At 39.4% G+C, this 14,006-nt stretch overlaps 1 protein-coding gene across 2 annotated transcripts in view; it reads left to right on the top strand.

The window, feature by feature from the left end:
* The first annotated feature begins 224 nt into the window (after window positions 1–224).
* Window positions 225–14,006, top strand: part of CD2AP (CD2 associated protein) — a 141,071-nt gene continuing 127,289 nt past the window's right edge. For both annotated transcript variants that reach the window (XM_055330370.1, XM_055330371.1), the window contains exon 1: window positions 225–691. In XM_055330370.1, the coding sequence (XP_055186345.1) occupies window positions 688–691 (4 nt within the window). In that variant the 5' untranslated portion in view covers window positions 225–687. The remainder of the gene's footprint in view (window positions 692–14,006) is intronic.

The raw sequence follows: 14,006 nt of genomic DNA on the forward strand, positions 1-14,006 counted from the left end.
CAAAACGGCCGTCCCAGCGCGCCGCACGTCCAGGTGCAGGGGCTGCCGCAGCGCTTCCGGATTCCTTCCTCTTCGGCCCGCTGCACCTGGACGCGGGCGGCGCGCGACTCCCCGGCCCTGACGTCACCGCACCTGGCACCAGCTGGGGTGCCGGCTGTGGGCCGGGACGCGGAGGGGGCGGGGCAGGGAGAACGGGGGGGGGGATTCTCGCGAGACTTCCCGCCTCCCGGGTCCGGCTCCCGGCACCTTCCCGGCCTCCGTGGGGTCTCCCGCTCAGCTTTCGGCGACGCGTTCCGGGGCGGCGGTTGTGTCCGGGAGCGGCGGGAGGCGGGCTCCGGGGCTCCGACGGTTAGGACTCGGCGGCCGGGACGCACCGGCAGGTCCCAGCCCTGCTGCGGGATCCACCGGGGCTGGGAAAGCAGCCGTCCGGGCGGGCGGCGGAGGGCGGCGGAGGGCCCGCCCGCCACCGCGACTTCGGCCGCCGCCGCGCCGCCTCTCGCTCGCGGGCCGCGCTGACGGGACAGTCCGGGGGGCGCCGCGGGCGGATGGAGGCGCCTCTTCGCCCCGCCTGAGCTCAGGAGGAGCGAGCGCCGAGCGCGGGGCCCGCCTCCCGCCGCCAGTGCGGCCGCGCGAGCAGCCGGAGGAGGAGCCGCGAGCGCCGGGCTTCTCCCCGCGGGAGCCCCCAGCATGGGTAAGACGCTCGCGGGCGCTTCCCGCCGCCCCGCCGCCCCGCCGCCCCGCCGGGCCTCCCCGCCCTGCCTTCCGCCCCCCTCTGCTCGCGGAGAACTTGGTCCGAGGGTTTGCGGGTGCCCTGTCCCGCGCCCCCCGCCCCCCCCCCCCACCTCCGCCTCTTCCCGCCCTCGGGAAAGGTGAGGAAACGGGGCCGGGGCGCGCGACCCGGTCCTCGCCCACCGCCCACCGCCCACCGCCCGGCTAACCTCGCCTGAACTTCCCCGCCTCTCCTGCCCTCCCCCATTCCGGTCGGATGGGGGAGGGTGATGGAAAGACTTAACAAAGTGGCTCTTTAAACTTCTTTATCTTCTGCTCGGCGTTGTGTAGCTTGGCCTTTTTAAGAAGGTCTCCGTTTGTTGTTAGTAGGAGAGGTAATCTTTTTTTTTTTTTTTTCCCCCCTCATCTGAGACTTGCAAGGGATGCCTCGAGGACGGGGAAGCCGGAGTACGTACTGGTACTTACTGCGTTTCTACCTGGGCGAGCCTCTTGGCACCCGGACCCGAAATCCCTTCCCGAGTGCGGGGTTGGGGTTTGATAGGTTTTCAGGGTTGAACCCTTTGAGAAGCTGTTTCCTGTTTGGAGTTAGACTTCCTTGCTGGAGGAGACAAAACTACAACTACAAGGCCTTATATGTATGTTACTTACTATGTGCTTTTTTTTTTTTTTTTTTTTTTTACTATGTGCTTTTTTAAAGTTTAGTTTGGAGCTAGAGAAAGCAGAATGTGTTGCAGCCTGGTTGAAAGGGAGTGTTGTTGAGCGATGTAACAGTTCTCCTGATAAAAGATTTCGGTGTGGGCTAGGCACTGGCTCTCTCCCGCAATCCCTTAAATTAAAAGCACCCTAAAAGCAGTGTGCGTGCCATTATAAAAGTGTGCCATTATAAAACATAGATTTGTGCCACCAGCGAGCATAAGCATGTTCTGTAAGAATGATCCCAGTTTTGAGTTTTTATAGACCAAATCAGGAAGACTCTACCTTTTTTTTTTTTTTTTTTTGGTAGTTGAGGATTGATACTCTTCATATCAAACACACTGTTAACCGAAATTAATAATCCATGCAACTAACAAATGATTTAGAAGCAGGACAAATACTGACGACTGCTGATGTGGCACCTTCTGCCCACACAATGTTTTGTGAGAAATGCTTTAAGCAGTGTTTACAGATCCTCGCTTAGCTCTTTTGTGTTTTGCTGCACTTTCTACTTGTACGTCTTTCAGGTAACCTTTGTAGGCAGAGTGCTCTTAAACCCCCAGACAGTAAAACCTTTGCTGTTGCCACCTTTCAAATGAATTCCTTTTTGATTGGTTGAGTTTACTGAGTGAATTTTTATTCCTGTAAGCATCAAATGATAAAACCACTTTAACTGATTTGAATGAAAAGCCTACTAAAATATGTGTCTTTTTTGTTTTAAATAGGATGTGGAATGTAATTAAACCTCTTGATGACCTAGGGTCATCATTTGTGACCATCAGTTGCTGAGATGCCTTGAGTAATGTGTTGGATTGTATGTTGGACTGTTGATCAGATTCCTTTGCATTTTGGAGTTATTTAAATATTTTTCTGCTTTCCTATTGGATGTTCTTGTCACTGTGATTAGTGTTCCCTTCACCCTCCCTTCTCTAATTTTTCTAGTGTGGGAATCCTATTCAAATTTGTAATTCTGCGCATGGGGAAATAAGAATACCCTTACTTAGTGTGTGAGATATTATCTTGAGGAAGATTAGCATTAATACTTGGACATTGGAGTATCCGTTTTAATTGTTCAGAGTCCTTTTCTTAGTGACTTTTCTGCTGTGTTCTGGTTAGGCAAGTACCACATTATCTGGGTAAAGTGTGATGTTTGTATGCTTTCAACTTGCCTACCCTGAATGTATTTTGAAGGTTGATTATTCGAGGGCATTTGTAGTTAGTTTTTGAAAGCTATTTGTCAGACATTTACATATGAACGTATACTTTAAATTTATCGGTATGTAATAATTCATGTTATAGTCATCATAATCATTTAAAAAGAGCTTTTTCTTTAAGTCTCATTTGCTTGGTTCTGTTATCAGCAGTCTTTATTATAATATAAGATGGCAGGTTAAATATATGTTACTTTATCTGGTGTGTCACAAAATGAAAAAGTCTTTAATTTCTTCGTTTTGAAATAACTTGGATACCTATTAAGTGATGGCTCCTAATATGTGTACTATTTAAGTATAGCTAGAGGGTTAAGAGCACGGCTCCAGACTGGGACAGCTTAAGGTCAAATTCTGGCTCTTCCACCTATTAGCTGTTATGACTGAGCAAGTTACTTAACCTGTCTGTGCTTCAGTTTCTTACTCCGTAAATAGGGTAAAAATAACCTCAGGTTGTTAAGGGGATTGGATGGGCTAATACTGATAAAGTGTTTGGAACATGGCCGGTGCTGATTGCTGTATTTTCATTTTCGAATGATTTTCCCAATTCTTGCACCAACTTATAAAAACAGCTCTCAATTTTTGACATTTGTTAGAAGGGGTATATTGCATTTACAGTTTGGATAAGATGTTTTGTAGTAATGCAGAAATTAATTTTTCCCCAGAACTTTACTTTTATTTAATGTGTTCTTATAAAAATTGTGTAGGAAGGATTTTTTTCCCCTGTTTTGATTGTATTTTGAAAAAGTCCATTATTGATAATAAGTTTAGTAGTTTCAGAAAAAGTAAATGGGATGAATTCTAGGAGAGACTAGTTTGAGTTTTATGTTAAAGCACTGCTTTTAGTTTCTTCATTTGTTATATATAGAAGAAAACATATAGAAGTTTGAGGTATCTTGTGTGAAAGTTTAGGGAGAGTTTAGAGAGACAGAAAGGCAAAACGTACTTTTCTTATTCTAGAAGTACAGATCTGGATTTTGGAGGGGAAAAAGACCTCACATGGCACAAAGTGTTACTTACTGTAGGTGAATTTTTAGGTTTGAAAATGTAAGTGGATTTTAAGGATTGAATTTCTGTTAATTTTAGATAAGGTTATGAACTTCTTAGTTTAAATTGTTTTTTTAAATTCATATATGGCCAGTCAATGTGTTTGAATTCTGAGGCAGTTTTAATGGGCAGAAATGTGCAATTTGTGTAGAGATATATGCACATTATAATAGTGATTTATTTCCTTATTTTACTTTGTTGCAATATTTGGAGAAAAATCTTGATTTATGCAGATAACTAGTGGCAAATGGAAATTGCCTGCTAAGGGCTCACTGTTTAGTCTCAGGATTTACTTCAGATAAATGAATCCAGAGCATGAAATAGGAATATTAGGAATTTTTGTTTCAAAGTTGGATCACTGACAAAACTAATAATAAGTTATATTCTTTAATTAGTAAGTACTTGTGATCAGGTTTTTCTAAGTGTTTCTCACTTTGAATAGTTATAGTTCCATAAAATCTCGTTAAGGGTGGAAATTCACACTGATTATACTTTATATTTTTCTATGGAAACTAGCCTGACGTTTGCCCTGTAATTCTCTGAATGAGAGTTTGCAGAGTAAAATGGTGTCACATTAACTTAATAAGATCTAAATTTTAAGGCATTTGAGGTAAAGACAAAGTTGTAAAACATGAAGTGCTTTTGGTTCATTCCATTTGCCAATCAAAAATACCTCCAAAATTTTATTTGTATGTAATCCAGATCTGTGATTTATTTTCCCCTCTCATCTGTCATGGAATATTCTCTGTGAAATGTATTTTAATCTCAAGTCAATGTGATCTATCACATCAATAAGAGAAAGGATAATAACCATATTATTATTTCAATAGATGGAGAAAAAGCATTTGACAAAGTACAACATCCATTCATGATAAAACCCTCAACAAAGTAAGTTTAATAAAAGCTATTTGTGAAAAACTATAACATTATCCTCAATGCGGAAAAACAGAGCTTTTCCCCTAAGGTCAGGAACAAGACAAGGAAGGATGTCTGTTCTCACCGCTTTGATTCACACAACAAGAAGAAATAAAAGGCATCCAAATTTGTAAGGAAGAAGTAAAACTTTCCCTATTTGCAGGTGACATGACAGTCTATATAGAAAATCTGAAAGACTGCACCAAAACACTGCTAGAACTGATAAATGAATTCAGTAAAGTCTTAGGATGCAAAATCACGTATGGAAATCTGTTGCGTTTATATATGCCAATAAGGAAGCAGCAGAAAGTGAAATGAAGAAAACAGTCCCGTTTACAGCTGCACCAAAAATAAAGATACCTAGGAATGAACATAGCCAAAGAGGTGGAAGACCTGTATTCCAAACAGTATAAAACATTGATGAAAGAAACTGAAGATGACACAAAGAAATGGAAAGAAAGGCATTCCATGGTCATGGATTTGAAGAATAAACATTTTAAAATGTCTATACTACCTAAAGCAACCTACACATTTAACGCAATCCCTATCCAAATACCAATAGCATTTTTCATACAACTTAGGACAAGCTGTCCTAACATTTGTGTGGAACACAAAAGGCCCTAAATAGCTAAAGCAATCTTAAAAAAGAATAGCAAAGCTCGAGCCATCACAATTCTGGACTTCAAGTTACATTACAAAACTGTAGTAATCAAAACAGTAAGGTCCTGGTACAAAAATAGACACCTAGGTAAGTTGAACAGAAAATCCAGAAATAAACCTACAGTTATAAACCTAAAATTAAGTGGTCAGTCTTTGACAAAGCAGAAAAGGATATTCCAATGGGAAAAGGACAGTGTCTTCAACAAATGGTGTTGGGAAAACTGGATGGCCACTTGCAAAACAAACTGGACCACTTCCTTACACCATACACAAAAATAAATTCAAAATGGATTAGAGACGTAAATGAGAGACCTGAAACCATAAAAATTCTGGAAGAGAACATAGCCAGTAACTTCTTTGAAATCAGTCATAGCAACTTCTTTCTAGATAGATCTATCTCTCCTGAGGCAAGGAGAAACAAAAGCAAAAATGAACTACTGGAATTACATCAAATTAAAAGTTTCTGCACAGCAGGAGAAACAGTCAAAATTAAAAGGAAACCTGCAGAATGAGAGAAGATATTGACAAATGATGCATTCAATAAAGGGTATAAATATCCAGCAAATATAAAGAACTTTTATAAAACTCAACACCCAAACCCCACATAATCCAATTAACAAATGGGCAGAGGACATGAATAGACATTTTTCCAAGAAGACGTAGATTGGCCAGCAATGACATGAAAAGATGCTCAATATCACTTATCAGGCAAATACAAATCAAAACTATAATGAACTATCTCACCTCACATCTGTCAGAATGGCTAAAATAATCAACACAAGAAAAACAGGTATTGGTGAGGAGGATGTGGAGAAAAAGGAATATTCATGCACAGTTGGTGGGAATACAAACTGGTATAAGCACTCTGGAAAACAGTGTGGCGGTTTCTCAAAACATTAGAAATAGAACTACCTTATGTCCAGCATTTGCACTACTAGAAAGAATACAAAAGAATACGAAGAATACAAAAATACTAATTCAGAGGGTTACACGTACCCCTATGCTTGCTTGCTTGATTTGTTTATTTATTTATTTAGAGGGAGGTGTGGGGCAGGGGGAGAGAGAGAAAATCCCAAGCAGGCTCCACGCTGAGTGTGGAGCCTGATGTGGGGCTCGTTCTCATGACCCGGAGATCATGAGCTGAAATCATGAGTCAGATGCTTAACTGACTGAGCCATCCAGGCATCCCATGCACCCCTGTATTTATAGCAGAATTATTTACAATAGCCAAGATATAGAAACAGTCCACATGTCCAATGACTGGTGAATGGATAAAGAAGATGTGGTATATATACGTGTATGTGCACACACACATTGGAATGTTAGTCAACCATAGAAAAGCGTGAAATCTTGCCATTTGCAATGACATGGATGGACCCAGAGAATATAATACTAAATGAAATAAGTCAGAAAAAAATACCATATAATTTCAGTCATGCGGAATTTAAGAAACAAATGAGCAAAGGGGAAAAAGAAAAGATGAAGCAAGAAAGACTTAATCTTAGAGAGCAAATTGATGGTTACCAGAGGGAAGGTGAGTGGGGGATGGGTGAAATATGTGATGAGGATTAAGGAGTGCACTTGTGATGAGTATTGGGTGTTGATTGGAAGTGTTGTATCACTACATTGTATACCTGAAACTAATATAGTACAGTATGTTTACTAACTGGAATTAAAAACCTAAAACGTTTTTTAAGTACAATAAATGCTTAATTTTCTAATGTATATGAAAAAGGGATGTCATGGCAAGGGCTTGAAGATAGGCAAAGAGAAGTGTAATGATTCCTGATTTGGGTGAGAAGAGGACAAAGCTTCAGTTTTATTTTCTAGGTAAACTGGTGAAGCATTGTATTAAAGATCTGAAAGTGTTCGGTTTGTGTTCAAAAGAGAAGGACTAATAAAATCTAATATGTGATTAAAATTAGGTAAATTGGGTTATCATTATTATGGATCTGTGACTTGCTTAGTGGTAGAATTTGATATGCAGCTACTAGCTAGCTGACCTCAAGCAGGATTTTGGTCTTTCTAGATGGAGAAGAGGCCAAAACACTGGTCTGGGGAATCTGCATAGAGGTCCATATATTCCTATATTTAGCCTATCAGCATGAGGGATATGTGTAGTAAAAGGCAGTTCATTAATAGATAGATGGAGTGGGCCAACTTGGTGTGAGAGAAGAATGGTGGTTGGTAGCAGGCAGTAGGTGGAGGTCCAGACTGACACCTTGTGGGAAAAGGGAGGAAATGGGGTTTGGCAGTAGATATTGAAGACCTAACCATAAGGAAACAAACCAGATAGGGCTCAGATTTTTTTTTTTTTTAAGATTTTATTTATTTATTCGTGAGAGACACACAGAGAGAGAGGCAGAGACACAGGCAGAGGGAGAAGCAGGCTCCATGCAGGGAGCCCGAAGTGGGACTCGATCCCAGTTCTCTAGGATCAGGCCCTGGGCTGAAAGTGGCGCTAAACCGCTAAGCCACTGGGGCTGCCCTAGGGCTCAGATTTTTATGAGAGATGCAAGGTAGGTATTTATTTCCAGGAACAAAAATGAACTTGGTTATTGGAATTGTTTAGGATGAGCCAAGCAGTAATACTAATGAGACGCCAAGCTCCAGAGCTACAGATCTTGTATGTTTTCTGTCTTCAGGGAATATCAGTAGTCTGTATTAGTACCTGGATCTATAAGTGGCCCTGAAGAGATTCTCTGTTGAAAGGCTTGAGAGGATATTCTCTCCGGTCACAGTCTAGGATTCCTTCTGTTTATTTGGTCCCAGGGATTTGATGTGTCTGCTTTTTCTTTGCTGCTTTTTTTTTTTTTTCACCTGAGTTCCTCCTCTTTCACACCCATTGGCAAAGCAGGTTCTGTTTCAGAAACAAGAACACAATCCTTAACAAGTGTTGAGTAATCATAGCCACCAATATAATGTTAAACAAGCAAGGAAGACAAAAAATTTCAAAGTATCACTAATTATTGGTTTCTTCGTTTCACTGAAGTGGAGTTAGGCAATTTGTTAGACTTGGGTTTTTGTTTTTTGTAGAGTGTACTGCCGTTTTCATTCCTCCCTTTTCTCTACATTTCTTTTAGGTTTGTGCTAGATGTTTAGGCTGGTTCACAGAATCATTTATTACCATTGTTAAGTAGATAAAATTCCTTCATAATCTTATTAGGGCTTCTCTGACCCAAGACTGCATTACAGTACCAGTTCAAGTACCAGTTCAAGAGTTGACTCTTTTTAAATTTAATTTTGTTTATTTATTCATTCATGAGAGGGGGCGGGGTGCAGAGACACAGGCAGAGGGACATGCAGGCTCCATGCAGGGAGCCGGACGGGGACGCGGGACTCGATCCCGGGTCTCCAGGATCATGCCCTGGGGCGAAGGCAGCGCTAAACTGCTGAGCCACCCGGGCTGCCCATCAAGAGTTGACTCTTGAAAAACTCTGGGGTTAGGGATGCTGAAGACTGCCCCCCTCTCTGAAGTTGAAAATTCCAGTATAACTTTGATTCCCCCAAGACTTTGCTAATCGCCTGCTTTTGGCCAGAAACCTTACTGATAAAACAGTCAATTAACACATCATATTTTGTATGTTGTGTGTATTATTTATTGTAGTCTTACAATAAATAAAGAGAAAAGAAAATGTTATCAAGAAAGTCAAAATGGGCGTCTGGCTGCCTTAGTTGGTAAAGCATAGGGCTCTTGGCCTCGGGGTCCTGCGAGTTTCAATCCCATGTTGGGCCTGGAGCTTACTTAAAATCAAAAGGAGGAGAAAATACATTTGCAGTATTACGCTGTATTTATTGTAAAAAATCTATGTAAATGGATCCGAGCAGTTCAAACCTGTGTCCATGGGTCTAATGTACTTTCATTTTCAGTCAGAACCCTTGGTTTTAGCTCCAGGTGAGTTAGTCATTTTCCTTTTGGAGTCCCAAAAGTTTCCTCCTTTGGACTGAATTTGATATTGTTTCTTTTTAAATTTTTTTTGGTTTTTGTTTTTGAAGGTCTCAGGTACCTGGATGTTCTACTCTCTTAGTGACCATTTTCATTCAACTGAAAATGTATTTACTAGTTTGCATTTAGAGGAGCTTTTTACTTAAGAAGAAACTGCTTATAAAAAATTCATTGTTCTAAATTGATATGTAGCCTAAAATGTTGATCTGTTGCCAGATATGGCAATGTTATAGACTCTTTCCTAGAACCTAATTATACCATATCAGTCCTTTCCATTGCCTCTAAGAGACTTTCATTTTATAATTTTCAAATTCCATATCTGTTAATTAAACCTCCCATCATGATTCCATTCTTTTTCTCAACTGATTCACAAAACAGAGATGACTAGTACAGGATCCTAAATTCCAGTGTCTATTTTGGTGTCTGGTAGCTTGTTTTTTTGATGATTTGGTGTTCAGGTAATTTCAAGAGAGAGATTGTGTGGTACTTAATCAATGGGAGTTTCTAGTAGAAAAATGCTTTATAAGTGCGGTAAACAAATAGTTACCGCCAACATTAAGAGAAGGGTTCTGTTGCAAGGTCTTAGGGTCAAGGAAAGGAGCTTTATATGAAAGATTAGTCAAGTATATGCCTTAACGTGAGGAATGTCATTAATGCCATACTAGGTGCTAGGAGTTTAGGACAAAAATATGTTTCGATGCGGTAAGTAGTTTGTAACAGTGTTATGGGTTAGGCCTATTATTAGAATCACATGGATTAAAAAAAATCCCACAACCCCTGGAGATTTTGACATAAATGTTCTTTCTTTTCCTCCCTCCTGGGGTTGATGAGTGTCTTAAATGTTTTGGGAAGGCTTGTAGGGCTATGATAGGAATAAAACTTAGCATGTGAATTATTAGAAATCCAAACAGGAGAGGGAATGCACATTAAGAGGATGTATTCATTGTCAGAAATGTTAAAATGTTATAGGAGAAGCATAAGAAGATCAGGATATAGATTTCTGTGTTGGAGGGCAAATGGAATTTGTTCATCTCTCATTAGTTTGACCAGTGACACAGTAAAGATGTGGCAGTAGCCAAGATATATATATATATATATTTTCCTATTCCTGGCACTAAGTCTTTAGAGTTAGATACACCTTCATTTGAACTGGTATCTTTAAGATCCTTTAACCTGAAATATTAGAACTGTCTTAACATTGTTAGTATCTATCTGTGCCTTAGTACTGAGACTGGAAATTGACCTGACGTCTAGGTTGACTTTATATATTTTGTTTTTTAAAAAAGATTTTACCCAGTGCAGGGCCAGATCCCAGGACCCCAGGACCCCAGGATCATGACCTGAGCTGAAGGCAGACGCGTAACTGCTGAGCCACCCAGGCGTCCCTCCTCTTAGCTTTTTGTCAACCTCACTGTCAGAATTGCTGCCAGAAGAGCTTGAAGAAACAAATTCCTTTGATTTAGGTATTGCTCTGCTTTTTTTCCCCCCAAAGATTGTATTTATTTATTTTTTAAAAGATTTTATTTATTTATTCATGAGAGACACAGAGAGAGAGAGAGAGGCAGAGACACAGGCAGATGGAGAAGCAGTCTCCCCACAAGGAGCCCGATGCGGGACTCGATCCAGCATCCCGGGATCATGCCCCCGGCCAAAGGCAGATGCTCAACCGCTGAGCCACCCAGGTACCCCTAAAGATTGTATTTATTAATGAAAGACACAGAGAGAGGGGCAGAGACATAGCAGAGGGAGAAGCAGGCTCCCTGTGGGGAGCCTGATGCTGGACTTGGTCCCAGGACCCTGGGATCATGACCTGAGCCAAAGGTAGACGCTTAACCACTGAACCACCCGGGTGCCCAGCATTGCTCTGCTTTTGCAGCAGAACTGCCTTCTGCTTGTTCATCTGCAACATAGAAGTTAATATATTTGTAAAATTGGAGACCATACATCGTAGTTTTTGCTGTAGTAATGTTTTTAGGAAACATTAACGTTGATCTTTCAGGTGTGTATACTCTTCTACATGCTTTTTATTCTTTATAGTAGAAACTATAAGTTTTTTTACAAATGTGTTCTCAATATCAACGTTTTATATTAGAGTTTAATTAAAATTTAATTAAAATTCCTACTCTGCTGCAGCAGGTTGCACTCTGTGGAGTATTTTGTCTTGCTGTTCTGCACTGTGTGTGCATAAAAAAGAGGAAGGCTCCATTTTTACTTAATTAGACCATTGTTATCAAACATTTTATAAAGCAGTTAAAAATTTGCCTTATATGGTGAAAATAAATCTATTAAGAGTTCAGAATTTTCAGAATGAATATCAAATGAAGATATAAAGGTGATATTTTAGATCCCAAGTAATCCCTTTCCCATAAACATTTCCTGGATTTCTTGTATTGTATTTTATAAAACCCAGTTGAACTTAGAGTTAGAACCTCATAGTGTAAAGCCTAAATAAAAACTCCTCTGTTATTCTCTTCGTTTCGTATGTAATAAAGGACTTTTTTTGTCCTGAACTCATTGATGCCAGAGATTGTATCACTTACTCTATTTGACTAAAGAAATTTAACACCCTTAATAACTAGCAGAAAATTGTGAGCCTGCTATGTATCCACTGAATCTGTGATTCAGTAATACTTTAATTTGGAATAATCGGGGAGAGGGATCCAGCCAGTCTAATGAATAATGAAACATTTAAGTATATTGAAATATGTCTGCGTAAACTAGGCTAACAAAATGCTGGCTACGTGGTTTCAAGTTGGTATGAGGTCTAACCTTCTTTTTAGAAATAAACTCTTTATGGGTACCTGGCTGGCTCAGTCAGAGTTTGTGACTCTTGATCTCAGGGTTGTGAGTTCAAGCCCCATGTTGGGTATAGAAATTCCTTAAAAGTAAAATCTTAAAAAAAAGAAAATTCTTTAATCCTTTCTGTGTGACTCATTGGGGCTCTTAAATCCTTTTAATAGAGAATAGTACTTTGGGATATTAAGCATCTTGTCAGGTGGATTGCTGATTGCTTACTATATGTTGCATTGATGTTACATTCTACTAAATAAAAGTAAAATTATCTATTTCATGAATCAGATACATTTCTGTTATAAGTCTCCCATTTGTCCTATTAAAAAAGTTTAAGTATAAGGCTGATGTTGCTTAAACATTTGTTTAAAATAACTTGAACAATGTTGATTAAACTGTAAGATTATACCATCTTAAATGGCTGTAGAGAAGCAAGTATACTTATATTCTTTGAAGCATACTTACCTGATAAAGTCCATATATAATTAAAAGTTTCCTAATAGCTATGTTAAAAAGTTAAAAGGAATAGGTGAAATTAATTTTAATATTTTGGTTGTGTTGGGTTAAGAAAATAATTATTTCAACGTATAGTCTAAGAAGTTACTAATGAGATAGTTTATATTTTTTTTTGTCTTTGAAATCTGGTGTATTTTATATATATATATATATATATACATATATATATAAAGATTTATTTATTAGAGCAAGTGAACATTCAGGCAGTTGGGGTGGGGTTGGGGACAGAGGGAGAAGGAGAATCGGACTCCTTGCTGAGCAGGGAGCCTGACACAGGCTCAATCTCAGGTCTGTAGGATCATGGTAGACACTCAACCACAACTGAGCCACTTAGGCACCTCTGTATTTTACATTTATATAACATGTCAGTTTGGACTAGCCACAATTCAAGTGCTTAGTAGTCACATATGGCAGTTTTAGAATGTAAACCTTTAGGTTTGTTGTGAATCTAATGAAAATACATATGAAAATATTGTTAAGTTATTATGCAATTGTAAGTTATTATATAAGATTATACTATTTTAGGGATTATGATTAAACCATTTTTTATTTTATCTGATTAATTCTATACTAGATATTTAATTAGTGATAATTTATTGTAGTTAAATATATTTTCTGGTGGAAAAAGATGCGCAGTTTAGTAGATTCCATGTAATAGGCCTGAAGTTTATTTCATTCTGTCTTCTAAATAAAATACATTTTTTGGCACTTGGCCTGCTGGTATATTAGAGAATATGAAGCTTTTGAATGACATTTGAATTGTTATATGAAAGTATAATTTGGCCTTAGTAATTTGAGAGCTGTTCTTTCCATTTATAATGCTTAAGAGATAGAGTTAAGAGTGGTATTTCACAAATAAGCGAATGTTGTTGGGACACAAAACAAAAACACAAATAATTATTGGGAAAGTGATGTGTTCTCAGAAATGACATGGGAATATGTTTCAGGAGCCTGGTTTTTTTTAAGATATTTATTTATTTATTTATTTATTTATTTATTTATTTATTTATTTATTTATTTATTTATTCATGAGACACACACACACAGACAGAGAGAGAGAGAGAGAGAGGCAAAGACACAGGCAGAGGGAGAAGCAGGCTCCATGCAGGGAGCCTGATGTGAGACTCGATCCCGGGACTCCAGGTTCACACCTTAGGCCAAAGGCAAGGCATTAAACCACTGAGCCATCCAGGGATCCCCAGGAGCCTGTTTTTTTAAACCTGTAAAATTTTGCGTGGACCTTTGTGATGGAATTATTTTGGGTAAAGGATCTACATCTTTTATTGGATTTTCAGTGAAGTTAAGTTCTGGAAAATGTTCTCAGGGACTCTTAAATATCTATTCTGTGAGTTCTTTACCGCCTTTTAACATTTCTAGTTCTTTGTAATCAGTCATGTCCCGCAGTAATTGCATTTTCCCATAATAATTATAATTCTGTCTTGTCAGCAGATACTTTGGTTTAAATTAGGTATTTCTTGAGGTCGTCTTGTGTATCAGCACTG

The sequence above is a fragment of the Nyctereutes procyonoides genome, unplaced genomic scaffold (genome assembly GCF_905146905.1).
Source record: "Nyctereutes procyonoides isolate TBG_1078 unplaced genomic scaffold, NYPRO_anot_genome, whole genome shotgun sequence".
Lineage (NCBI taxonomy): Eukaryota > Metazoa > Chordata > Mammalia > Carnivora > Canidae > Nyctereutes > Nyctereutes procyonoides.